The following is a 25,656-nucleotide window of genomic DNA, read 5'->3' on the forward strand; positions in this document are numbered from 1 at the left end:
GTTGCAGACGAGGGAAGCAAAGACGGAACATTTTGATGACAGTAACAAGGGTAATGGTCACAAACATGACCTCAAATACTTAATGTGTTGTAATAATAACAATAATAATAATGTAAATGGTAAATGTGTTGTTTTTTGGACCTGGTTGTGAAGATGAAAAGTACGAGTAGGAAACTAAAAAAAATTATTCAAAGGTTAAATCCCTTCTTAATTGATTATAAGTGTGAGTCAGTCATTGGTTAAGTGAAGTTAAGGGTCTCATCAGAAAAGTGAAAAAAAAACCAAAAACAAACATTATTTCTTTATCTGTGACACCCCAGGTTAACTACAGCTCCTACAACAATCACACTTGGGTCCCTTTATGCTTCCAGCCTTCAAACTTTGTTACTTCTCTGTCATTTAGACTTTGTTGTCTTAAATACCAAGTGGTACCACTTTTTTTTTAGATATTCTTCCCTAATTAAAGGGAAGATATGCTGAAAATATGGCCAACAAATGTGTTTTATAACGATCCACATCATTAAGATCTAACGTAAGATTTGACATTTTCAGACTTAAACACCGTACCAATATTTGTTTTTGCACCCTCTGTCTGAATAGAATGTTTATCCACACATAACCAAGAGACCTTTACAAGCAAGGCCTTCCTGTCAGTTCAAGATATTGTCCCTTTTGACTGAGGTAGGAGATCATTGTGAGACAAATACTGAGACATAAATGCACTAGATTCTACTTTGTGTATGTAGCAGTCAGCAAAGTTTGTAAGGGTTACTGCGATGGCCAGTATTGTTCCCTCTCTATCAAAACAGAGGAGAGAAAGCGGAAACATGTGACCATAACAATAATGAAGAGCATCTTTTGTTAGCGTAACAGAGATAGGTAGGACGCAGGAGCCAAGGACCAAAAACAGAAAGTGATCATAAGGCCTGCTGTATATTCTTATACTTATATATACTCTCATTCATCATTCAGTTTCACAGTTTTCCTGGATATTAAGGGATATTTATACACAAAACAGGTTTTCCATAAGACCCAAATAATTTGTGGCCTTTGGGTTCCAGCGCCATCTCTTGATAACAGGCAACTATCATTGTTTCAGATTTGAGTGTTAAGAGATCGGTAACAAACACGAGGACGGTGCCAGACAATGGGACACAGTGTCGACTTTAACAAAGATTACTGTGCAGCAGAGAACTGCATAGACTCTCGTGAGGCTACAGAGGTCATTGGTAAAATTAACCATTTGCTCATCTAACACAAAGGTAACATTATATTTCAATTGTGCTCGTCCTCTGGTTTTAGATAATGCTGGATACGATGCTGAATGTAGAGTGTATACTCAAGTGTTAGTTTTACTCAAGATCACATGGAGAATTTGGACTAATGGGCCATGCTGCTGAAAAACTCTGTATTCTTCAATTTGTCTATAACATTTTAACAATTTGGCTCATGTAAGAGTGTTATGAACCGTGGACCATGTCACTGTGAAGTTCAAAATGATGTGACATCAGAATGTGTTCCAGACTGCAGGAACCCTGGATCCTCATCTGTGCAATTAAACTGCATTTAGGTTGAATATGCTGTAAGTGTTCCCTTGTAGGCCTAGCTTCCTTTTACCTGACATTGGCTCGGCCTTGGCGCTGCTGCGACGTCTTGTTGTGATGTTCAGACAGCCACTGTCGACAAATATTCTGCATCATCGAGTCCTGCGCTCCCTCGGCAGCCTGAAGGACGTCCTGCACCAACGGGCCCGCTCGGCTCGGCTCCAGCTTCACCGCCAGCAGATAAGCGGGCCGCAGTTTGCCACACAGCAGATACGCTTTAATCTGCACAATGAGACAGTCACAATAAGAATTTTGCAGTCAGTGATGTTGCTTTTATATATACACAGGTGTGGTTTAAGTTCTGGTTTGACTCTATCCAGAACCTAATATTCTATAGCAAACTCTTTTGAGGCAATCATTGGGCTCTTTCTGTATCTTAAACACCCTGACTTCAGCATTTCCATGGGCGATTATATCATATTAGTGATACAAAACGAAGAAAATAGTCTGCAATCCAATTATTTACTATCACTTCCAAGGGGTATCGATAATTTTTTCCAGGCCATTTTCATTTGTTTTATAAATTATAACAATGTTACATCGGAGAAAACAAACAAAGAAGAAGATCGGCGGGTGCCTTTTATTTTTGTTTCAATTTATTGCAGAGAAAATGGTTTTGTGATTGAATCAGTAAAAAACGTTTTAGCCACGCCTGTGATTGCTGTAAAGACACCTTTTGGAACACACTGGTTTTTAGTTTGATATGGCCTCTTTAGACAGGTTGTTCTTATAATTTTACCCATCACACACAAATACTTTGTTGGGCATAGGTGGAAGAAACAAACAAGACATTGACATTACCTTGCTTTCTGTGCTCTTGGTCTCCAGGATGAGACTGTCCAATTCCTTAGCCTAAACCAAGAAAAATGAAAAGAAAAGCATTTACAAAAGTAATGTCAGCCCAACTATCATACAACAATACACTCAACTTCTCAGCATGACTCATCGGCATGTCACTGTGTGCAACAATATTCTATCACTCACATCAGCTGGACCCTTATCTGCAACAGAGACGCAGCTGAGGATGAGAGCATCTCCATCATTTTTGGTGGCAGAACCTGATTCGCCGACACACTTGAGCAGTTGCCGTACAGCTCCATACTTCCTCTGTCGAACGAGCCTCTGGCCTGCGCGCACATAGATGGCCTGGGCCTCCAGCTGGAATACCTGAACGTGGGGAGGAGGAAAAGTCATGTAGTTTCATTTTAAATTAGAAAATGTATGGACCATAAACCATCATAAAATCATTCTATATTGCCTATCTTGGCTGTTGGCAGAATTATGAGATTTCCTTGAAAAGTTTACATTTTAGGGAAATACCTTAAAAAGTGCATATTTGGTAATTAATTTGGTAATTATTTGGTAATGTGAGGCAGTGGCTCAGTGGCTCAGTGGGTAGTGCTTCCGCTTGGGAACCGGAGGGCTGCCGGTTCGAGCCCCTGCCGAGGTGCCCCTGAGCAAGGCACCGAACCTTCAATTGCTCCCCCCTCTGCGAAGGGTGGTAATGTAATATAAGTCGCTTTGGATAAAAGCGTCTGCCAAATGATCGTAATGTAATGTAATGTAATGTAATTATACACACAGTGCCATCTAGCTTACAACCAATTTTACATAACTATACACACTGAAATGCAACAGGGAACAGAGATACATTTTATTTTTTTAACATACCTGAATGACTCTGTATGCAATGCCAAAACCTTCTTCTATGTTTTTGCCTCCAAGCATCACCTGAAGAAATATAATAGCAAAATAATCCATTATTGATTATCTATTATAAATTCACATAAGTCAATAACATAATAAAAAGGCAATTACTTCCTCGAACCGTATGTAAATCATAGTGTAACCAAACATTCTCCAATATTTTCATATGATTAAAGTCATCAGTGATGTGATAGAGCTGGGAGGCTTAACAACAGTTAGAGGTGCTTCCAGTGCTTACAAAGTGCCAAGAAAAACACACTTGGATACCTTGCAGGCAACCTCCACCTTCATGGGGCTTCCTCCAAACAATGTAGGTGGCGAGCTGGAGCCAGGAGATTTGGAGGCAGGCACACTTGTCTGTTCAGTCTTGGAGGAGCAGGAAGTCTCACAGCGCTGGAGGAAGCGGGTCACCTCCAGCTGGAGCTCAATAGTGTTCATGTGTCTGATGAAAAAAAATAACCTGAGCCTCTTTCATTCAATGTGTAATCGGTGGCGTGGCTCTCATGAATTGTGATCAACTGACCTGGAAACATCATTGGACGACATTGTCTTCCTGACTGAGTTCACCTGAGATTTTCTCCTCCCCGCACCTCGACCTTGCTGCTCCTGCAGGTATGTCCGCAGGTGCTCTTTGGCTCTGACCAACCACCGCTGTACATGTTTCAGGTGAACAAGTACAAGGATGAACTTTCAGTAAGGTGAATCATGGTTGACTCTCTATACCCCAGAGAGAAATTCATAATTTTTCAAATGAAAAACAAATTCAATGACAAACCTGCTGCTCTCCAAGCTGCGAGTAAGAACTGGCTCCATGTGTGAAGAACCGGATGCATGTCATGGCTGCTCGCACATGATCCTATTAATAATAATCATAATGATAACTTGAATGTATGCAAAACATTGTATATTGTGGTACATTAACTTTGTTAGAATTATTTAAATATAATTTTTCACTTTAAAATTACAAAATAATATAAGATGATGAAATTCTTACTACAGTGCTAGAACATCACTACACAATCCAAAATCTACAAAACAAAATATACAGATCATCATTATGTTCGTTATTGGGGATATTGTATAGGACTTTGAAGGCTTGACAGGGTGAAGAAGTATTTCTATCGACCTCTCCTCTTTGTCAACGTCTCATGTCTTTGTTTACTGCAGACTCTTCTTTCAGTTTTATGAATGCTGGCAACAAATCTTAAAAGAAAGAAACAATGCAAGGCTCTCACCATCATAAACTGTTGGAGCTGGTATAGAGTGTGGTAGTATCCCCGGCGCTGCAGCAGCTGGCAGGAGGCGATTAGGTGACGGCTGGATATTTCCAAGCCAGGGTCAAGCGTTTCTAATATTCCCTGCAGCATGCCAAGACGACCGCGCTCCAGACTGGGCTGCAACACGCCTTCTAAAAACACCTCCTCTGGACAATCCTGAGACATGACGAAGGAGAAAAATCCAATATTAAGGTTGGGGAGAAAAAAAAAAGCTAAAAGCTACCTACAAACTCTTACATCGGACAAACTGGGTCTCACCTTGTTGAGCAGGTACGTCAGGGCCTCCATCATGCAGTCATGGCGCATGTAAAAGCTGACCAGGGCCAGGTGAGTGCCATATGTGTTCAGGTAGAAGAGACATTCCGGATGGAGGCTGTTAACCTCAGTTTGTCCCTCTGGTCGTTCTGCAGGACTGGCCTCGCTCAGCGTCTCCTCCAGTTCCCGCAGGGATGCCAAGATGTCCTCACCAAAGGACTACATACACGATTAAAGATAGCATAGGCATACACATTAACACAAACATAAAGTAGGGCCTGAATAGTTACAGATTCAGCAGACAAGAAATCAAATGACGTCAAGAATTTAAAAGTCCTTGACAAAAGCGCTGTTAAGAAACAATCGAAGTCAATGTACTGGGTCAGAGGTCAGAGGTCTCTGAACCAAACAGTGACACAGTCTTAAAGGACCACACAAGCTCAGCTAATCCTACTCTTCACTTTCCGTCTCAGCCTTGGATGCCTATGTAACCCAGGCCAACAGAAACCATGATACAAATGCTACGCATGCTGGAAATGCCTGGCCTCGAATCAGAGTGAAGGAGTCGGATACCAGACCCTGTGGCAAGGATACAATGAGGATTCCTAATAGGTCATGTTTCAGTCCCGGTTTGCTCCACAATTCGTGCATGATTACGCCATGTCTAGGAACATCTGGCAGGTTTCAAAGTTCTTTCCAAGGCCAGAGAGATTTAAAATGATTAGATATTGTGTAGTTATTTAGTTGCATGAATACCAGCGGTCTTATGTGACTGTATGAGTACGGATGGAGGCCTCGATGGGTTGGATGCAGGATAAGACTGCCACCATGTCTTCTTACCATGGCCAGAGTGGGTGGAACAGTGTTCTCTAGGTGCTGAATTATCTCCTGAAGCAGGGAGGGACCCAGGTTGAGTTGGTTGCGGTCCATTGGGCCCTTAAGACAGCGAGCAAACTTCTCCCTTGCCCCTGAAAGGTTGCCTGCCTTGAGAGAGGCCATGCCCCATGCATGCCAGACACCACCGGGGTCAAGGCCACTTTTTGTAGACACCTGGGGGTTAAAATGGAAAAAGGATGATCTGCAGTAGAATTTTGTAACCAACATAAAATCCAAGCTATTGGCATTGTAGTCCAGAGAGGATTATAGTACTGATAAAGTCAACATCTGAGAATATTCTGCCTCCTTGAACTACCTGGAAGACATAGTATATTGTCAAAAACCACCATGATCAAAACAAAAGACTAAGATAAGAGATTAACAAAATTTAAGATGAAGATTCAAACTTTCATCAGCCAAACATCAAACATCCTAACAGATACCTATCTTCATCTACCTATCTTCATCTAGACTGCTTAAATAGAGTCTGTCTTTATGGTAAACAGACGTTACCTCCACAGCCAGCTCGTAGTATTCAGCTTCCAACAGCTGGTTACGGAGACGTGTGACAGCAGTGGTCTCCAGAATCTCATCGAGTGAGGGGATGTATTTGTAATTGGCCGTCACCAGTATCTTAAGCACATCTACTTTGCCGATGTAGCTGTGGAAGAAATAAACAGGACTGAAGGCAAAACGGAGGCAGTAGATCATTTGTATGTGTAGGGAGCAGTGCTAACATGCAGCAGGACGAGAATAATGAAGATTTGACGTGATTAAAGTAACTTTGGGTGGAGAGGTCATAGGTGATTCTGTGAGACATGAGCCACTTTCGGAAGATGAGGAACTAAGAATTACAAAAGCCAGGAGATAATGGAGTGAGTAAGAACCCCATGTCCATGCATCATCTCCTGTATTCCTCCTTCTGTAAATACTGGCCCAGCATTCTTGTCAAATGTTCCAAATGTTTCCACTAACCTGTCACATAGGGCAAGATCCTGGCTGCGGCCAACCTTAACGAACATCAGCTTGGCACTGAATAGCAGCTGACGCATGACATCGGTGAGGAGGCAGGCGTCCACTTCCGGGTTGGTCAGATTACGTGATAAGGAGCGGCAGTGGCTGATAAGTTGATGGCCGCACGCAGTTTGGTCACTATGCAGAGACAAAATGGCCACACAGAGGTGCGCACTGGGAGCCTGAGGGTATCAGCAAAAGAGCCGCCTCATCAGTCTGGATGTATTCACTGTGTTCGTTCCAATCAAGGATATTTACAGTGTAGTGTCTTATTCAAGAATTAAGGATGGTGACATTTTGCAATTATAGCAGCAGCAGTTCATTCAATTATGCTATACAGCTACTTGACTTACTTACGGTTCCCCAGTATGTAAGTATGTATGTTTATGTAAGCATGACTGCATGTGTATTAATACATGTTCAAATTCAGACCTGTTCATAGTAGAACTCTGTCCGCAACAGCTGGTTCTCTGCAGGGTTTGTGCAGAGTTTTATCTGTCGCTGAACCACTTCGGGCAGATGCAACATTCCATCCACTGCTTCCTCTGCCACTATAGGGTCAGTGGTCGCTGCAACAACAATAAAAGGATAACCTCAGCATCTTTCTTTACATTTCAAATGAATGCGCTTTTTCATATTCAGCTGTATTTAAAACAACTGATGTTTTATTACCTTGGAGCGGTTCCAGCTCATCGTCCGAACTGCAATTAGGAACAAAAGACAAAAATGAAAGAAGAACTCAAATCACTTTAGAATGTCTACAATGTAGTCCACATAGTCACGGAAATATTGACATGCTAAATAGACTATTACTACTAGACTACTACTTTCTGGTTTCATCTCCATCCCTTCTTTTTATTAATCCTACCATGGCTCTGTTGCAAAATTGACAATGTTGTTTTTCAGGTCAGAAATGTCATCATCACCACAGATAGGATTATTCTAGCTTAGTGATCGTATAATGTAAAAAACGCTAAAAATGATTATTAACATTATCTGGCGCCTCATCAAATGCTATGACAGCAGAATTTTCATGACCAGTGGGAACCGTTTCCTCTCTCTGCAATCTACGATATTATGAAAAACCTAGGATGTAAAATGCTTCGAAATGATCAGGACTTTATTTGGGTCAGTGAGCCGAGTCTCTTGCTTCAGTCTGCGGTGTCTTACTCTGGGTAAAAATAGGCAAAACACTGGTCACAGACTCGGACTTCATCCCCTGGGGATCCCTCGACAGGCATCTTCCTCTCAGAGCATGCCTGACAAACCAGGCGGCCACATCTCCGACAATGATGCCGTCTGTTGAACTAAAGTGGGAGAGCAAGGACACGAGAGCAAGAAACAATCATGAAAATGGATTTGATTATTTGTATTCACACAGGAGTGCCAACAGCAACAACAGTCTGCATTGTGAAGTATTGCTGTTAATGTCATTAAGATAGAACAACCATGTTATTCTTTTTCCCTCCATAACCAAATATTCCGGGTTAAGGTCTGGTAAAGGTCACATTACAGAAAGTGTTCAAGTAGTTAATTTGTTACATTAGTCTCGCCATAATTGATCACTTACCATAGTGAATCTCTCCCGCTGGCAGACCATGCACACATGCTGTTGTGTATCAGGCACCCAGTCCTTGCGGGCAGGAGGGTTCTCTGGAGGCTCGAACTTTCCCAGCGAACAGCCTCGCTTGCCCATTGAGCCTTGATCCCTCTCTGTGCTGCTCGAGGACGATGTATGTGTAGGTGTGCTACCTGTTAGTAGAGAGAGCATGGGTGAGGACACAGAAATTCAGTGTTTTGATCTGTCAATGTCTAATGAGTGATTACATAAAGTAAGGGATACTGTGGCCTTATTGTTAAGGTAAAGCTCCTCAACTGCAGGCATCCATCCTACTAAAGTTAGATACTAAAGCCATAAATGCATACAAGGCTTTGATGTACAGCCCCCTCCTCGATAAACAGCGCAACAGATGACTTAATACTAAATCGTCTGTAAGCGTCTCACCTGTAGGAGGTGCTGGAGACTCGTTTCGACAGGACGACACAGAGTGACTGTCTTGAGCAGGGCATTGTATCAGTGCATCCTGGAGGCTGATGACAGAGTCTGAAAAGTAGAGGAACAGGATATACTGTAGACACAAACTCACTGCTGCTCTGCTATAATGTATTCACAGCACTCAATTGCTTGGACCTCTACCACAATATGTTGACTTTTGTTTCTAGGTGAAGAACAGTTCATGAAAAGGAAACCACAGAACCTACAGTCCGTATTGTACAATAGCAGTATAAACCTTTGTCAATGTGAGTCATGTTTTCCACAGTACAGTATGTGCTCGTAGTCACTGACCAGATCGAGTTCGTTCTCTGGGGGCGTAGGGGAAATCCAGAGCTCTGCAAGCGTAGTCTGATAGAAGCTTATCAATATCTTCAGCACCAAAGCCAGCCTCCTGGCCAACCAGGAGACCTTGCAGCGTTCGTACTGCCACATCTGCCCAGTCCACCTTCAGGTTCATCAGAAGTTGCTCCAGCATCAGCAGAGGCTCAGACAACAGGGGGAAATAGTCCTGCCTGGCTGTTGGGGGAAGAGTCAGCAACACCTGGAAGACAAAACATATTGTAAAAAATTTGATTACAATTGTAAAAGCCAACATGTTAGAATAATCAAGTATAGACCCAATTATGCACCTTGTTACATCATGACTGCTAGATATTTCAACACAAATATTTCCACATACATTCTGTGTCAAACATATTAACCCTTTCCTTTTCTACTGTATATTAGAATGACAATCAGCCATATCACTCAGCCATGTATCAAATGACTCTTCTTTAAACATTTCACAGTAAGTGAAATCAAATCTTTTGACTCAGTTCCCCAACTCCAGCCTTGAAACAACGCATGACTGGGCATGGATGCAAATTACAAGAAATCATTTACTCCATAGCAACTTCAGGGGAAATTACATCAATTTGAGTAATGTTTTCTGTTCCAGTAAATTGTTGTGTACATCATTTATCATGGTCAATGACGTAAACAGATCCCATGGTACCAGCGCTGCAATGCAAGTCAATAATGTTTGATAAGCCATATTACACATAAACAGATTATTTTCTTTTTATAGATAGACCCAAATGTGGCAACAAGGAAAGTCTTCCCTTATAGCACTTTCTGATTTTATATGTGGGGTATCTGGGCATCACTTCACATTCTCTACCTTGGAGCCCAGATGAAGAGCATGGATGTGGCGTCTTCGTGCTGGCGACACTTGTCTTTCGAAATGCAGAGTGAGGTAGTCAGCGAGGAAATGACAGGCAGCCAATCCAGGACGGCGGTCCAGAGCGCGCTCACAGATGTCCAGGCCTACCACAAAGTCTGAGAAGCCCTCGAGAAACTAAACAAAAAAGGGACACAAATATCAATAGGATATCTTAAAGTAGGTCCTTAAATTATCAAAGTTATATGGACATATACCACTTGTCTTCTGGAGAAGGACACATTGAACTACAAAGTAAACAGTATTACAACATGTTTTTGAGCAGAAGAGTTGGTCCAGACCTGGAACGCCTCGTCTGTTTGCCCCTTCTCCAGCAGATGAAGTAAATTCTCTGTCTGTAGCTGCAGTCTCAGTTTGTCAGACACGGGATGCAACTCCACCCATTGTACGCAAAGGTCGAACTCCTGCCAAAACAAATCTGCAGGTCATATTATATTCTAATCTCATGAATTCATAATGTGTAAAGAAGACAGTCCCAAGTGGAATGAGTCATAGTGTACAAATGCATCTTTTTTTTTTAAGATTCTAATTGGATCTTTATTTACCCTTGCCTCCAGCATCATAGAGAAAATGGACTCGGAGTTTGTGTTTGACTCAACCCTCAGTTCTTGCCATGTAACCCAGGGCAAAGGAGGGTGTAAGTTCAATATCTGGGAGACAGAATGAGTGCAACGGATGACATGTCAGAACATTAAACAGAACTAAAGAAAACATCAGCTGGTGAAACCAGTCCCATTAATATTGACTTTAAAAATTAACTGAATTTTCCCATGGATTCAAATTGAATTCATGGAACAAAAGCCTCCAGCACTAGCCTGGAAAGTTACACAAGCTGTATTAAATCAATAGTACATGGGCTTTCATCATTCAATACCAATCAAGGCTCCCTTTTTGGTTCAGTCTTGTTTGACTGCCATAACTCGTGCTTTTGTCTACTTATGTTTGAGAGTTTACAACACATATCAACTCATTTCAACTTCGAAGAATTACCAAGTGATAGATAAGCAGCTCTTTTTTCTTAAACTCCAAGTCTGTCCTCAGTGACTGCTCTGTGCTCGGGTCATTCAGGCAGAACTCAAGCAGCTCCAGGCAGGGTGACAAAGGCCAGTGCTCCAGGGCCTGCAGGGCAACACGGGCCCGCAGGTTAGCATCCTGTACACGGAACAGCTGATGGATACTATTATCTCCGTCTGAAAAGAGAACACCAGATTTAAGGAAACTTTTTAGTCATCTTTCAAAAAAACAAAAAAATAAAAACACATATCTGTGAATTCTTTCAAATGTAATGGATTTCTGTTAATAAATATTTTTTGACAATTGTCTTCTGAATTTGATATTTCTTCTTTCAAACTACCTGTGAATTGGATAATGGCGACAATGAACTTTTACTTGAACTATTGAACTCTCACGCAAAACATTTTCTACCATTTCTCACCTTCCAAGGCAGCACAGGCGAGCAAACGGTCTTTTAGCACCCCCTCCTGGCTGCAGCCTTCCCCATACAGGTCCAGCACATTCAAGGCTCGCCTCAGGTCTTGTGAGGAAAGCGCCTCTTGGAAAGCATCAGCAGCCACAAACTGGGAAACTTCTCCCTCAGGCCCAGATAGCAGGAGACTGACAAGAGGCTTCCCACAGACTGCCGAGCCGAGTCCAACAGTGCCCTCCTCACCATCACCCAACAGGGTACTAAGCACTGGTTCAGCCATGGTGTGAAGGTAGGCCCGTAGTACAGGAAATTCCTTCAGGAGACCATCGGCCTCACGAGCAATTTGCTCCGTATCTAGAACAACCTCTTTACGCACACTGCGGAAATAGCCTGACCAGCCGGAGGACTGGGCCCTTGCAGTTTCCCCTTTGCAGGCGCTCAGGCATGCTAGAGCAGCTAGTAAAGGCGAGCAAGACTTTAGAAAAGACAAGGCCGACGAGGTGAGGAGAAAAGAGGAGGAGGACGAGGAAGAGGAGGAAACAGAGGGTGGAGAGGTGGACAGGCTAGTGGATGTAACAGAGGGATCTTCCACTGAGGACTCTGACTCAGAGCTGGTATCAGACTGAGGATCTGTGACACCAAAAGTTGGCATGTGCTGCTTGGTGTGCTGCAGGAGCAATGCAGACAAACTGGTAACACTGAACACTCCGTCCTCTCTTTTGAACTGCCTGCTCTCTCTTTCAACACCTGGAGAAGTGACCCATATAGGCAGAGTTTCACAGCATCGCTGGACAATCACCTGCTGCACACTCAGATGAAGGCCCTCTTGCTGCAGCAGTGACAGAACCCTGGAGATACAAGAAAGAGATAGGCAGTTAGACAAACTATACGTTCTAATACCACTCCAAAAAACATTTTTCTATATTATTAGTATCTACTTTTGTTACTACAATTTCCCACTTGTGTCACATGCATTGAAGATAAACATGAAAGCACCTAAAATACAAAGATAGTGAAGTTTCTAAAAGTATCTCACTTGTTAATCCCCATCCCCTTGTTCTCTGTGAGAGAAATATAATTCCATATTTTATTGACATTAGACTCAAACCTCAATAGTGTGTCTTCATTCATAACAACATAAGTTTTACACAAATGTCCAATATCTTCACTTCAACAGAAATATGTCAATAGAGGTAGGAGACTAGACCAGCAGTTAGATTACCTTACTTCAGGAAGCGAGAAACAAACAGACATTGTTCACATTAAAGGTGCTAAGCCAGAGTGCATACCTATCAGGAGACACCTGTCTGTCAAACAGCAGGTGGGAGAGAAGCTGAACTGGTGCTTGAAGCAGCACGAGCAGTGGATTCCCCAATTTCACCTCACTGCTCTGGTCTGAGGGAAAAAACAAAGGACATAAGATGTGTTTAAAACCAGCATAAGAAGGAATAACAAGATTCAGGCAAAGTCATCTATTATGAAAGAATGACTGTAGAGTGGAATGACTGTGAACCTGTTACCCAATGACCAACCTTGCCTCTCTATGCAGCTATTTCATCTGGTAAATGACAGTGACGCCATTTTAACTACTTTACCTCATTGGTAAACACGTGTCCACATAATGTTCAAAGTAAAGGTCTTTTTTTAATAATTCACAATACATTTAAAGTAGGGTTAGGGTCTGACATTAGCCTTCTTTTCTTTTGAGATATCAGTTAATTTACCCTCAGAGCTAAGGCTTCGTACTAGCACAGATGCTAGTGTGTTGATGTAGTCGAAGAAGCTGCGCACGTAGTCTGGTCTTGCAAGTTCTCCATCTGGCTCAAACGGGCAAAGCTGGTCCAGAGAGCGGAGCAGTTGCTTCATACTGGAGCGTACAGGATGAACATCCAACTCCGACTGCTTCAGACTTGCCTGTTCCACCAACTCTGCCAGCAGAGTGCTGCCCGTACAGCCCTCTGTTACATGAGAAGCAAAGTCACACATACAAAGCTAGACTTTATCAGCACAAAATGAAAACAACATCTTCTCCTCTGCAACAAGATATTTCCCTGGTATTTAGAAGTTACTCATGTTGCCTCTGACATTTCACATGACTCCTGACAAATTCCAAGAAAAAAGCATAACAGTAAAACGCTATTTTATTGCATCTTAACCTGTTCCGTCTGTAGCAGTGTTCAGAGTATGCAAGGTGGTCTCCAAGCGCTGAGACAGGCCGAGCCGTGCAGCAATGGACTCTTCTCTCAGTGTTGGATGGCAGCAAAGCAGCACTTCATGAATGCAGCAACCAAACGGGCTGGCAAAGCCTTGGTCTTCCCCGACAACGTCTATAGAGAGAGAAGAAACCACATGTAGGGTTAATCATCTATGGAATTCAGCGAATGGCAAAAATTATATAGTTCCTTGTCCATGTGGCTGATGTGTCAACTTCACCTGTTTTGACAGAACCTTTATTGGTGGCTGAGTGATTCAGAATATTACTAATCTGCTGCAGTACCATGGGAAATCCACAGATTCCCTCAGCGTGAGGAACTTTAGGGTCAGCTCTTACTCCTGAGGGGCAAGCGTGGGATAAAGAGAAAACATTATTGACTAAATGTGCACAGCTCCTGATGAGTACCAAAATTCATACTGCCTACCTCGTGCCTCCAGACTGCTGTGGAGCCTGCGCTCTGCTGTGTCCAGCAGCTGCCGAGATGTCTTCCAGAGCTGACAGTGGCAGCAGGCCAGGTCAAAGGCGGCCATGGCTGCTGGGCAGAGCTCCTCCAGCAGTGTGTAAAGGAGGCTCGAGGAATCTGGAGTGCAGCGGTTCAGCCAGTACCCTTCCTCCAATGATGGCATTGGGTGAGCAGGAGTGCTGAGGAGCCGGTCTGCTATGTCTGAGATGGAATAGAAAGCCATACCTGCAGGGGAATACACACAGAAAACAGATATGAGTTGCCCAATGTGTGCCATCAAAATGCTTGATATAAAATACTAAATTACATGCAACCACTAAAGGATCAAAAATATTATGGCCAAGGGTCAGATGTTACAGATGTGACAGGACCATGATGAAAGGTATCATTTGGAGAGACAAATGAATAAACAAATGTGTGTCTTGAGATGAGTGATGGGAGGTAGAGGTTATCGTACCAGCAGCCGCTGCACTTCCAATGGCCTGAAGCGTTAACCGGCCGCTGCTTCCCAGCCGATTCCTCCCAGTGCCTGAGCCGGCCATTGAACCCAAACCCTCTGAAGAGGATGAGGATGAAGACATAGACTGGGTCTCCATCTTCTGCTCCACCTGTCCCAGCTCCACCAACACGTCTTTGTAACGCTCCATGAACACAAGCTCCCCACAACATGTAGATGCTGCCAGATCAAATACCAAGGAAACCTGTAGGTCATGGAAGACATCATCAGACAATCAAAACAGCATTTATTGATTAGTACTTGTGACAGAAGTAGAAGTAGAGGAAGTGAACAGTAGGACAGGTTAGTTCAGGTAGTATCAAAATGGCCAGTAAATACCTGATGTGCCTCCATGTAGTTTCCTCGGCGGATACATGACATGAGCAGAGACTCTGGAGGAGACAACATGGCGGGGACGAGCCAGCTGTGAGGGCCTCCACAATGGCAAATCTCCCATTCAACAGAGCCTGCTGCTGCCCCTCCTCCACTATCTGATATGAGGACAAATGAACATATAATTTCATCCATAAAAATGTGTGTGTAGGTGTGTACAGGTGCAGCTCAATAAATTAGAATATCATAGTCTTCCCCATGATTGTGTCTCCTACTGAACCAGACTGAGAGACACTTCAAAGGCTCAGGAAACCTCAGCAGGTGATTTGAGTTAATGAGCTGATTAGAGTGAGACACTGTGAGGCTACAATATTGAACTTCTTCACAATATTCTAATATTCTGAGATACAGAATTTGGGGTTTTCATGAGCTGTAAGCCATAATCATCCAAATTAAAACAAATAAAGGCTTGAAATATTTCACTTTGTGTGTAATGAATCTATAATATAAGAGAGTTTATAAGAGAGATTCACTTTTCAGACTGGTATTAACCTGATGTGCTTGTGCCGATGTCTCCGTTGTGTTTCTCGACAGACGTTTGCTTTTCTAGAGCATGTCTGCCTGGTCTCTTCCTCCTCCTCAGACTGGAGCTGTTGCTTCGTCCCAGAAGATTAACAGGACGGCTGACTGGTGACATCGGAAGATGGTTTTCTGAACCTGAAAGTAACATTTCAAGTAAAGACTATAAGGAATCCGTGCCACAAAATGTCTACAAAATTTTTTGCTGTGGTTGGTTATCTGTCCGTTACATCTCGTATGTATTTTAGTCAAACAAGTGAAAATTCTCTATAAAAAGCTTTACAGTATGTATGGGCTTGTTTGTCTCACCGTTTGTAGTGCCTTGATTGCTGGCGATGATCTGCAGCCTCCATTGAGCCTCTGCAGTGCGTTTGGACAACCTCTGGAGACGAGCCCCAAACGTCTGAGCTGTCACTGAGCAGCCCAGGATCTCTGCCACCTCAGCCTCTCCAAGCAGAGCTCGTCCTGCCTCCTGACCCTCCTGCTGGCCCACCACACACATTCCCTCCAGCCCTTCTTTCAGCAGCTTTAGAAAACCCTCCATTGCCGTCAAATCCACCAGAAATCCGCTGCAGCCCTGGATAAAGTGGCCCAGGTTCAGGTAACAGCGGTGGGCCGCTGTTGGTGAACTTTTACAATGCTTCTTGTTTTCAATCTCCTTGTCTTCATCCATCTTGGTTTGGGTTCCGAAATCTACATTTGCGTTTCTTCTGTCTGGTAAACTGTTGGACGGGTTGGCGTTGACTGTGTTCAGATTTGAGTTTGGGTCTTTGTGAATCTGCTGGGAAAAATCAGTGCGTGACAGGAAAAGGAGGGAGAAGATGTTTTCCAGGAGCTCCAGTCGAAACATGGCAGGTATAGCTTCCAGGTAGAGCTGACACTCAGACAGGTACTGCTGGAACAGCGAATGACAACCTGGAGAACATCATCAACACAAACAGATTAAAGCTGTAACAATAGCAACAACCGACTGCATTTAACTGTTTAACTGATTTTGAAAAAGTACAGAAAGTTATTGTGGAGAAAATGGGATATAATTTAGCAATAATAATAAAAACCCAACCAAAGCCACAGTATGCTTAACCAACCATGCAACAGATCTAACTTTATATTTAGGATTTAGCTTTATTATGTTTCTCTGCACTTGTCATTGATATTTTGTGCTGGTTATTTTTTCTCCCTCCATACCTTCTGAGGGAGTTGAAGTTTGGTTTTTGTCCATTTCTGCTTCAGGGGGCTGCTGGTGCTGCTGCATGGACGCACACTCGGCGCAGTTTGAGTATTTGTGTGCATTTGCACAGAGAGCATAGAGGGCATACTTCATGGCACAAAACCCCTGGAACAAAACTACGTTCCTAGGCACACCTGGTCGGGGAGAGCTAATGGACTCAGTGTCACCTGAAAGCGGAAGAGAGACTTAAGATACAAGCATCAGCATTCAACATCTTCACTATTTGCATGAGTGACAAGACTAGCGCTGTTTAAAACTTTTAGCAAAATATAGCAGTGTTGAGGCCGCTATAGTGAGTCAACCACAACACAAATCAGTATCATAATGCTGGAAAAGATGGAACAAGATTGACACCAGATAGATAACACAAAAATGAATAACAAAGAAGCTGACCTGTATCTGGTGATTTTGGCAGTTGTTGCAGCAGATCCAGCACCCTGCGCTCTTCAAATTGAGGCAGGAGAGTCAAGGAATGCAGAATATACAGAGCTGAGTGATTGTCCAGAGTATGAAGCTGTGACAGCAAAGCATCCATGGAAATCCCTCTGCACGGAGAAGCAATGATAATAATAATGAAGGTAATAGTAATGAATCCTGAGTAATACAAAAGGAGTGAAATGCCAATGGAACTTCAAAAAGCAAAAAAAAGACATGCTTACGGATTGTTGGTTTTACACCATTCAAGTATTCCAAGCTGAGAAGACAAAGTATTGGCAAACTCTTGCAGAACAGAGTCATTGGCTGGTGCCTAGAAGGAAAAAAAACAGTGTAAACAATAGGGTCCAACATTCTCCAACAAAATGGTGTCTACTGGACATTTGAGGAGAGTGGAGGAGAGGGGAGGAGAGGAGAGGAGAGGAGAGCACTGACCTCCTGGTGGTGAAGGATGCTGAGCAGAGTTTGAGCCGAGCTTAGACTCCGACAATGAGTCCATCCCAGGAGCAAAAGCAGACGAGACAATGGCTTAAACTCCAACTTAAGCAAGTCTCTGAGCTGAGAAAACTCCTCATGTTTAATCAAGTCCAGAGCAGTTACCTACGGGGGAAAGTAAGTGGAATCATATACTGTAGCTACTGGAAGAATATAGTCTAGACTTCATTTTTGGAATGCTATATGGGACACTTAAACCAGTCTCTAAACATTATTTTTCATATGCTACAACTTAACCCCATAGAGTTACTTACCATAACCTGTTCAAGGAAGTGTTTTCCACTACTAAGGCACTCAAAATAGATGGTCTTCCAAATGGACATGCGGTCACTGTGGCAGCATAAACTGAGGGCCAGCTTCTCTGCTTCAGGGAGCTCCACTAACAGGGGGACAGAAACATGGTGGAAATTGGATGCAAGTACAAAACCCCCAAAATATGGTGGTGGCATTTGATTTCATTCTTATGCTTGTTCCTTCACAAGTCCTTTATTGCTTTATAGCTGTTCCTCCTAACAAATGTGTGCATTTTTACAAGCTCAACACAAAACAGCTTTATCCTGCCCTCAGCTTACTGAATTGTACTTTGAGCTTAGCATAAACTTAACTGACATAGTTTCACTGCTCGATCAACACAGTTATGTAACCTCTGAACAAACTGAAACGAATTAAAACAATAGGGGAAATACAATAATCCAGAGGCTGTGGTGCAGATACAGAAATCCGGATAACTTGAATAGTTTCATGTACAGTACACTAAATTGAGAAAATGGGGTCAAAGAAAAACAATGACGCATTAAATTAAGCATTGTGAATAATCTCCAACACTGTTTCCAGACAATGCAAAGAAAATCCTTATTAAGGACTTAGAAAGATTATGAGGCTAAACTCGTGTGCAGCATTACACTGTGAGTCTCATTGGCTTTTCAACGCTTTAACTTCTGTCGTCAGTCATAATTAAAATGTACCAGGTTAGAATACGTGTCTATGTATAATGTGCAGACAGCACAACCACAGATCCCCAAAAAAAAATCACACTGACAACATGTAAAATTGAAATCACATGCAATTTCACGAGACTCTCGCTGACATTTAGACAACCACAGAAGCAGAAGTGAGGTCAAAAGAGGAATCCTGTGATGTTAGTTCTCTAACATCTGTGACCAAAGGTCCAATCTCAATGCAGAATGATCTTGCATCAGCATTGTGCAACAAAAGGCTCAGTGAGCACAGAATCAGTTTAGTGGGGGCGGGGGATGATTTGTAAGGTAAAGTGGTGTATTGTGAACAAGTTAGGCTATATCAGCTAAGGTCAAGATGTATTGACTGAATCACATCATCACAAATAACTATGAGTAACTATGTTTACTTCATATTTAGGGTCGATGCATTGTTATAAACAGTACATTTTAAAATGTATCCTCAAATTTGTTCCACAATGGTGCCACAATAACAAATTTAATATCAAAGTCGTTGTGATTCTCATCCGAGGTGAATGCAGTGAATTTACCTTGTGTGTCAGGCGCACTCCTGAGCAGATGATCCCTCTGAAGCCTCACAGCAGCGGAGCAGTAAACAGAGACGAGGGCGTCACACTGCGGGCGAAGCAGCGAGCCCAGGACCCTCTCCTCCTTCAGAGGACCGTCTCTGGCCACCCACAGAGCCTCGCACAGGGCCTCCAACTGTCCGCCGCCTCCCTCTGAGCTCCACGGCATCACAGCCAACACGGCATATATCTCCTCCGCCCACTCCTGCACCTTCTCTGCGTTCCTCTCAGGCTTCCCCAGTCTCTTCAACAGGTGGTGGATGAATGTGTGCTGCAGACAGTGGGTCTCTGTGTGTGACTTGCCCTGTAGGAGATTGGGGGAAACATGGAAAGTTGAGTAGATTTGTGTGTTATAGTTACACCGATGTTACACACACTACACAGAATATGAAATTCAACATTAGCTGCTGGAGATCGCAGTATTTAAAACAATAATTGTTCTGATGTGTTTGACACTACCTGTAGAAAATGAGCTAAAGTCTGGGCCAGTCTGGGCTTCTTTTTCTCCAATAAGGTTTGGAGGCAGGACTCGACAGCTGAATCTGTTGTCCTCAACACCTCAGATCTGGAATCCAAGAAAGCCTGGTGCAACTCCTGATAGAAAGAATTCAGTCAGTCTATATTTTGACAGAAAACACGGCACTTACAGCAAAAATTAAAGCATACATAGTCCATCTGTACATTTGTAAGCATACAAGCCTCTTCATTTTATAAATTCATTAATTCATTAAAGTTACCTTGATGAGAGCCTCTGGTATGCCCTCTCCTCCCAGTTCCTCCAGGAACAGAAGGAACTCCAGCTCTGTTCTGACAGCTGGAGAAACCTGCAATGGAGCATAAAGGAGAGGACAGTTTTTGCTGTTTCGTCCCAATATCCTGATCAATGACAGTGAAATTTGCGAGCTGTCAGTCTGGTTCTCAATATGAGTTTTTCAAAGTGAAAATGGTTTCTCAGTTCCAGCATATATACAGCTTGAGTTGTAGGAATAGTGGACGTTTCATGGTCTTACTTGCTCTTTGGTCCATTTCTCCAAGACTTGAAGCCAAAACCAAGCCAGTTTATGCGGACTACCCACAGACTCCCATCTATAACAAAATCATGATGGTCAGCGCATTAGAAATGTTTCATAAACTCTGAAAATGATATGGCAGGTGTCTGACCAACCTTAAAACATGTGGATGGCAGACAATAGCTTTGATTATGTCCTGCAGGTTTTCCGAATGTCCTCCTGTTGAGTGAACCAGCTGAGGCACACAGGCACTAGCCAGCTCCCACTCTCCATCCTGCAAGCACCTCTTGAAGAACCTGAACAGGTCTTGAAGAGAGGTTTCATCCTCGCAGCCAAAGGGATGCATGGTCGCCCGCTTTCACTGTGGCACTCCTGTGCTCAGCGGTCACAACAGGAGATGCACTTTCAGCAGCCGGTAGCCAAGGAGCAACCTCAAGCTTTCTACACCTGGAAGCAGAGAAACAGTTATTCACAGAGGGCTGACAAATGCTCCTCTTATGGTCCAAACATTTTTTAATTTTTAATTCATTCACCAAGAGTCCAAAAGAACAAAGGGATTACATGTAAAATCATATCAAACAGAGAAAAAGTAGCCAATAAAATAATCAACTAGGAATTTCAGACGGATGAATAATTATTGTATTTATTGTATTATCTATTCAAATATTTCTTCTATTAATCTCAGAAAATCCAACGGTATTCACCGCATTTAATTTCTTGTTTTTATAAAACTTTTGAGAAGTAGGACCCAAACAATATTTGTATATTCTAATGACTAAAGTAACTACTCAGAAAATTTTGAATCCATATCACATCATAGTGATTGTGTATTAAGTAAAAATGAGTTAATCTAAGCCATTTAGGCAACATGTGCATTTATTTTAACTCTACTCGACCATGTGCAGCATTTTATAACTCATCAACATTTTACGTTTCACTTGTATGTTTTGGACCGGAAACTGACAGGGTAAACAAAGCCTTTAAGATTAGAAAAATGGCGCAAACACACACTCTGGTCAGAAAAGCGCAAAGATATTTGAGTTTTTAGCTTCACTCCGTCTCCTTTTCACAGATTTGACAGCTAGCCTGCTGTCAATAGTTAGCTAAAATGTTGCTGACTGCTGTTATAAGTTAGCTCACTCCAATAGCAGCCAGCAAACCCGAGAATTGACCCACAAAGCGTTTGAAACACGGGTAGTATTCAACATCCTGAGTTACTTACTCATTTCTTTGCGTTGTTTCCCCCAGAATGTATCTTATTTACACTCATACTTCTCTCAATCGACCTGTTATGCTGCTAGACGTCTGAGTGCATGTTGACGAGGGTCATGTGACAATAGCAGATGATTCCCCGCCGCTGATTGGTTCAAACTCGGCACGAGGAGGGTTTACTATTGGTTCCTAATGCTGCCTTCCATGGCTGTAGGAAATTAATTATACAGAGAAAAAAAAACATTATATGCACAAAAAAAGAAACATGATATCGATAAAGTGGACATACTGTAAGTAAAATCAAGATGGGACGGGTTCTTTTAGATACGAAGAATAGATGTAAAGAAAACGTTGCAAGTGTAGATTTATTAAGTTGCTCAACTCAGAGAATCATAATCGAATCTGGTTTAATTCTATGATTTATTAGACAGAATCAAGCTCAAATATCACAATCGATGATCACTGAGTGATGCATTAGTTCAATTTTTAATTATAAGCGGAGAACCGTGTACTTGAATGCAGCATGGGGTTGAGGGAAGGGGGCGTTGCCCAGCTGATCTTTATCTTCTTTTACATTAAAAAGAGCGAAGCAGACCTCTATAGCTTACTATGAATAATGTTTAATGATTATATTATGATAAACAAATGATATGTTATTCATAAGACAGAAGAGTGGGTTGGGGTGACTGTACAGTGGGGTGATGCAACAAGGTGAGACCGATGATTATGGTCCACATAAAACCCCCGTGGGAGTCATAAATAATAACATATGACAATCTTTCACTTAATTGACTCATCCGAAATGCACAGGCTTGATTTGGAAAGTAGCCATTGTATGAATACTGTATAACTTTGTGTCTGCGTGTCTGTCCCCCTAATTCCAGCCAAATTTGGGAGCCTGTCTCTATGACAACGGCACAGGCGGGGTTTGCCAGCTGGAGGCAGACTAAATCAATCCCCTCAGTTGGCATCATCGCTCCCAAAACCTTCACTGCCTCACGCCCTGAGTGGAATGGAAGAAAAGGATAAGAAAGAAAATGTAGGTAGCTTTATTTTATTTGCTTTCACGTGCAACGTATAGTCGGGAATTCAAATCTCTGCAGCTAGGTTTTAGGAATTGTACATGTTAGACCGCGCAGCAACCAAACAAAAGCTGAGTCATTGATTGTGGGGATCCGGATCAATAAAAGCTATTGTTCCCATCCGTGCCACACTTTGCAGAGATGCCACGCAGGTTGCATGATGCGGACATGCAGGCTGATGTTCCCACCGCAAATTGAGCGGTGCAGTTTTAGCGGTAAGGCCCTCATCCAATATCAGCTATGATGTGTATGGATTGTGCATATTTCTATTGTTTCGCAGGAGGGGTATATCGGAGAGATAAAGGGTGGTCTGCGGCCTTCAATGAAACTGGTCGTTATGGGAATTGTTCACAAAAAACCACAGAGGTGAGTGCGCACACACAAACACACAAACACACACACACACACACACATACACACCCCCACACACACCTGGTCGCATTCATGCGTGACAAAAAGGCAAACGATGAAGCTAATTTGTGCACATGACGTGGATGCCAATTAAAGTTATGTAGCCTATATGAAGACGACGATGATGAAGATGATGATGATTATCTGCCTATAGGACTATAAGAGTTTCGTGCACAAGCAAACCAACAAGTCAGTCCCTCTTTTGGGAAATATCTTTGTCAGCGTGTTCCCTAATTATAGGTCAGTTTGTGAATGTGCGTGGGAGAGATTCAGATCCCATGAAGGCTAACCAGTCACTCTGGAATTTCTTGGCTTGATAACATCATATTGCTATTTATTCATTTGGTCATCAGCTACAGAAACCCCAAGGGTCATAATTTAGACAAAAATGTCTTTTAATAAGATGGTGTGATGCAGAACTTTTTTTTTATATCAGAAACTTATTCTTAGTAGAGGAAAAGCTCAGGGGAGATTAAAGGGCAAGCAGCTCTCAAAGGAGCCTCTTACCATTCTTCTTGGATATGACATGGCTGTGTTTGTTTAAGACGTTTTCATCCTCACTCTATTTTACTGTAGTACTTTAAAGAGTTTCTTATTTATGAGTGTTAAATGTCAGGAACCAACTGTAATAATAAAAGCTAAATTTAATGGTTAATTTGTCAAATGGTGGTGTTGTCGGGTTGGTGTGATACCAAATCTATTACCAGCCTCTGCCAGAACAAATGTGATTCATCATTTTGGTGCACAGAGGCTGTTGAGTCCAAAACTGAAGTATGCTTTTAAAGTTATTATCTTGCAAAGTCATAGCCTAATTAAAAAGTAACAGTAAAAACTTGGACTTGAAGTGGAGAAGATTTTGGACATAAATTAGATCTAACGAGGGTCAAAGATGGAACCATCACATATGATTATTGGAGAATAGGATGTATGGTTTATACATTCAATTCAATTAAACACAGACAGCATGACTGTAATTACTATCTTATGTAGTACATTAAAATGTATCATAAAAACCAGCAGGTGTCACTGTTCTCTATGAAAGAAAGAGAGAAACAGAGAGAGAGAGAGAGAGAGAGAGAAAATGAAGACATTGTCCCTGATCTCTTGTGTGTTTGCTCAGTATTGAGGTGACTGTGGCCAGCAGGCCTCAGGAGGAGGACACAGAGGGAGATGTAGGTCTGCAGCTGAAGGTCAGCTTCAAGGATAAGGCTGTCCAACGCAATGCACGCCTGGCAGGGAAGTGGGGTCGGTCTGAAAACACCATCTCCTTCTTTCCTTTTGCAGCAGGAGAATCATTTAAGGTGGGTTTATAACCTGTGACTCATCCCAAAAACCAATAAAGAATGTATGTTGTCTCTGTCATTCATAATACAGTTGTATTATTTGCAAATTCAAATTGTTGTCACATGTTGTAAAAATTAAAACTGTTACTGCTGAAGACTTAAAGTTGGTCTCCGAAGTCACTAAAAGATTCTAGTTGTGGCTTTAGTCTCCAAACTTGACTTGTAGAACGAAGCACTAACAGACAGTAGCACTTGTGATGTCATTAGTTTCCCTACATTATTTTACTGCTCTTTAAAGTGATGGCCATTTTCACCACAACCAATTTTTTATATTGCTTACATCTTAACTTTTACTTTATTATCGCTTTTACTTATTAATGATTAGTTTCAAGGATTTGTCACTGTGGTTTGGTCCATCTTCTTCTTGTAGATGGACCACTAACATCACTTGGAGACACTAGGATTCCTCTTAAGAGGCAATTACAGACTATAGTTAGAAACATATGTGACTCATGCCTGCTGTAACTTTCTATAGAGTGTGATGGCTTAATCCCAGCAGTGTAACTTAAAATGTTTCCTTCCCCTTCTTTCCTCTCACCCTCTTCTTCTTCTTTATCTCCTCTGACTCCTAGATGGAGATCGTTTGTGAGCACCAGCAGTTTCGTATTTTGGTGGACGGACAGCCACTATGTGGCTTCACCCACCGGCACACCCCGCTCGCCTCCCTCACTGCCTTACATGTCCTTGGAGATCTACAGCTCACCAAGGTGGCTTAACTCCGTTGTCTCCCCCACAGTTAGCAGATAACAGGAGGATGTTTGGGGACAATATAGGATTAGAATAGAGCTACTTAAATTAACCAATGGGGATGTTTCCACTTGCAAACAAAATTACACCTGCCTCGTAATCACGTGTTAAGTGTTAAGTGCCTTCACTAGATTACCTGTCTGGGGACTCACAGATGCTGATAGTACCTCAGATTCTTAAATCAATCAAGAAATGTGATTAGAATTTAACTCGATTCATTTTGAAGCAAATATGGCTTAAAGATTCTCCCTTTGAAAAGGATGTGTAACTGAAAAACAAGTGTTGCATCAGTCAGAGATTAATTGTGTTCTGTAATGAGTGTTTGTGCTTTAAAAAGAGATTTCAGAAGTTGATTTTCCTGAATTGAACCATTGAAAGAGCTTACCTCTACGACATGAAGATGAATGTGTCTGAAATCCAGGATTGTCATTCTGTGCCCAACTAAGCACTGCACCAGGTGTTATAATATGAAATGATTGAAGTAGCCTACAATAGTGCATGCCAGTATGTTACATTCTGCTCAGTCTGCCTCCGAAATAAGGGTAAATGGCAATGACAATGACAGGTAATGGGTTAGATTATGTAACATTTTCAGTTGTTTTATACCATTGTCGACGTAGAAAGAAA

The 25,656-nt window shown here is 42.3% G+C and overlaps 2 protein-coding genes across 3 annotated transcripts; one reads left to right on the forward strand and one right to left on the reverse strand.

The window, feature by feature from the left end:
• Window positions 1-8: 8 nt before the first annotated feature.
• Window positions 9-21,557, reverse strand: zfyve26 (zinc finger, FYVE domain containing 26). 2 transcript variants are annotated; one of them, XM_076157309.1, is made up of 43 exons: window positions 21,457-21,557; window positions 20,390-20,681; window positions 20,235-20,310; window positions 19,962-20,048; window positions 19,684-19,818; window positions 19,189-19,528; window positions 17,936-18,060; window positions 17,622-17,786; window positions 17,411-17,499; window positions 17,145-17,296; window positions 16,709-16,885; window positions 15,830-16,435; window positions 15,494-15,658; window positions 14,948-15,099; window positions 14,570-14,813; window positions 14,074-14,337; window positions 13,868-13,987; window positions 13,591-13,761; window positions 13,159-13,392; window positions 12,724-12,829; window positions 11,444-12,282; window positions 10,999-11,198; window positions 10,554-10,658; window positions 10,290-10,412; window positions 9,949-10,125; window positions 9,081-9,330; window positions 8,739-8,837; window positions 8,304-8,485; window positions 7,904-8,040; window positions 7,406-7,434; window positions 7,166-7,302; window positions 6,695-6,915; window positions 6,233-6,380; window positions 5,684-5,893; window positions 4,847-5,062; window positions 4,547-4,744; window positions 4,087-4,167; window positions 3,835-3,962; window positions 3,579-3,753; window positions 3,276-3,335; window positions 2,589-2,771; window positions 2,406-2,456; window positions 9-1,826 (listed from the first exon to the last, which is right to left on the reverse strand). In XM_076157309.1, the coding sequence occupies exons 2-43, from the start codon at window positions 20,578-20,580 to the stop codon at window positions 1,614-1,616; spliced, it is 7,761 nt and encodes a 2,586-aa protein (XP_076013424.1). In that variant the 5' UTR covers window positions 20,581-20,681; window positions 21,457-21,557; the 3' UTR covers window positions 9-1,613. The 2 variants fall into 2 exon arrangements, with proteins under 2 accessions (XP_076013424.1, XP_076013423.1); XM_076157308.1 differs by having other exon boundaries at window positions 16,709-16,918.
• An 847-nt stretch (window positions 21,558-22,404) lies between these two features.
• On the forward strand, window positions 22,405-25,276 carry LOC143006236 (galectin-related protein B). Its single transcript, XM_076157594.1, has 4 exons — window positions 22,405-22,485; window positions 22,809-22,894; window positions 24,060-24,240; window positions 24,855-25,276. The coding sequence occupies exons 1-4, from the start codon at window positions 22,459-22,461 to the stop codon at window positions 24,996-24,998; spliced, it is 438 nt and encodes a 145-aa protein (XP_076013709.1). The 5' UTR covers window positions 22,405-22,458; the 3' UTR covers window positions 24,999-25,276.
• The last annotated feature ends 380 nt before the right edge of the window (window positions 25,277-25,656 follow it).

Source organism: Genypterus blacodes, unplaced genomic scaffold (genome assembly GCF_046128005.1).
Source record: "Genypterus blacodes isolate CSIRO-AG114 ecotype Tasmania unplaced genomic scaffold, CSIRO-AGI_Gbla_v1 ptg000073l_1, whole genome shotgun sequence".
NCBI classification, from domain to species: domain Eukaryota; kingdom Metazoa; phylum Chordata; class Actinopteri; order Ophidiiformes; family Ophidiidae; genus Genypterus; species Genypterus blacodes.

Bases quoted from the DNA above. Each gene is read 5' to 3' on its own strand.
- zfyve26 (XM_076157308.1), bottom strand. From the start codon at position 20,580: ATGCATCCCTTTGGCTGCGAGGATGAAACCTCTCTTCAAGACCTGTTC. The intron at 18,061-19,188 runs GTAAATTCACTG...TCCCCCTGTTAG, and splicing joins GAGTGCGCCTGACACACAAG to TGGAGCTCCCTGAAGCAGAG. The intron at 8,041-8,303 runs GTAAGTGATCAA...CTCCCACTTTAG, and splicing joins AGCGGGAGAGATTCACTATG to TTCAACAGACGGCATCATTG.
- LOC143006236 (XM_076157594.1), top strand. From the start codon at position 22,459: ATGGAAGAAAAGGATAAGAAAGAAAAT. The intron at 22,895-24,059 runs GTGAGTGCGCAC...GTGTTTGCTCAG, and splicing joins GTTCACAAAAAACCACAGAG to TATTGAGGTGACTGTGGCCA. The intron at 24,241-24,854 runs GTGGGTTTATAA...TCTGACTCCTAG, and splicing joins CAGCAGGAGAATCATTTAAG to ATGGAGATCGTTTGTGAGCA.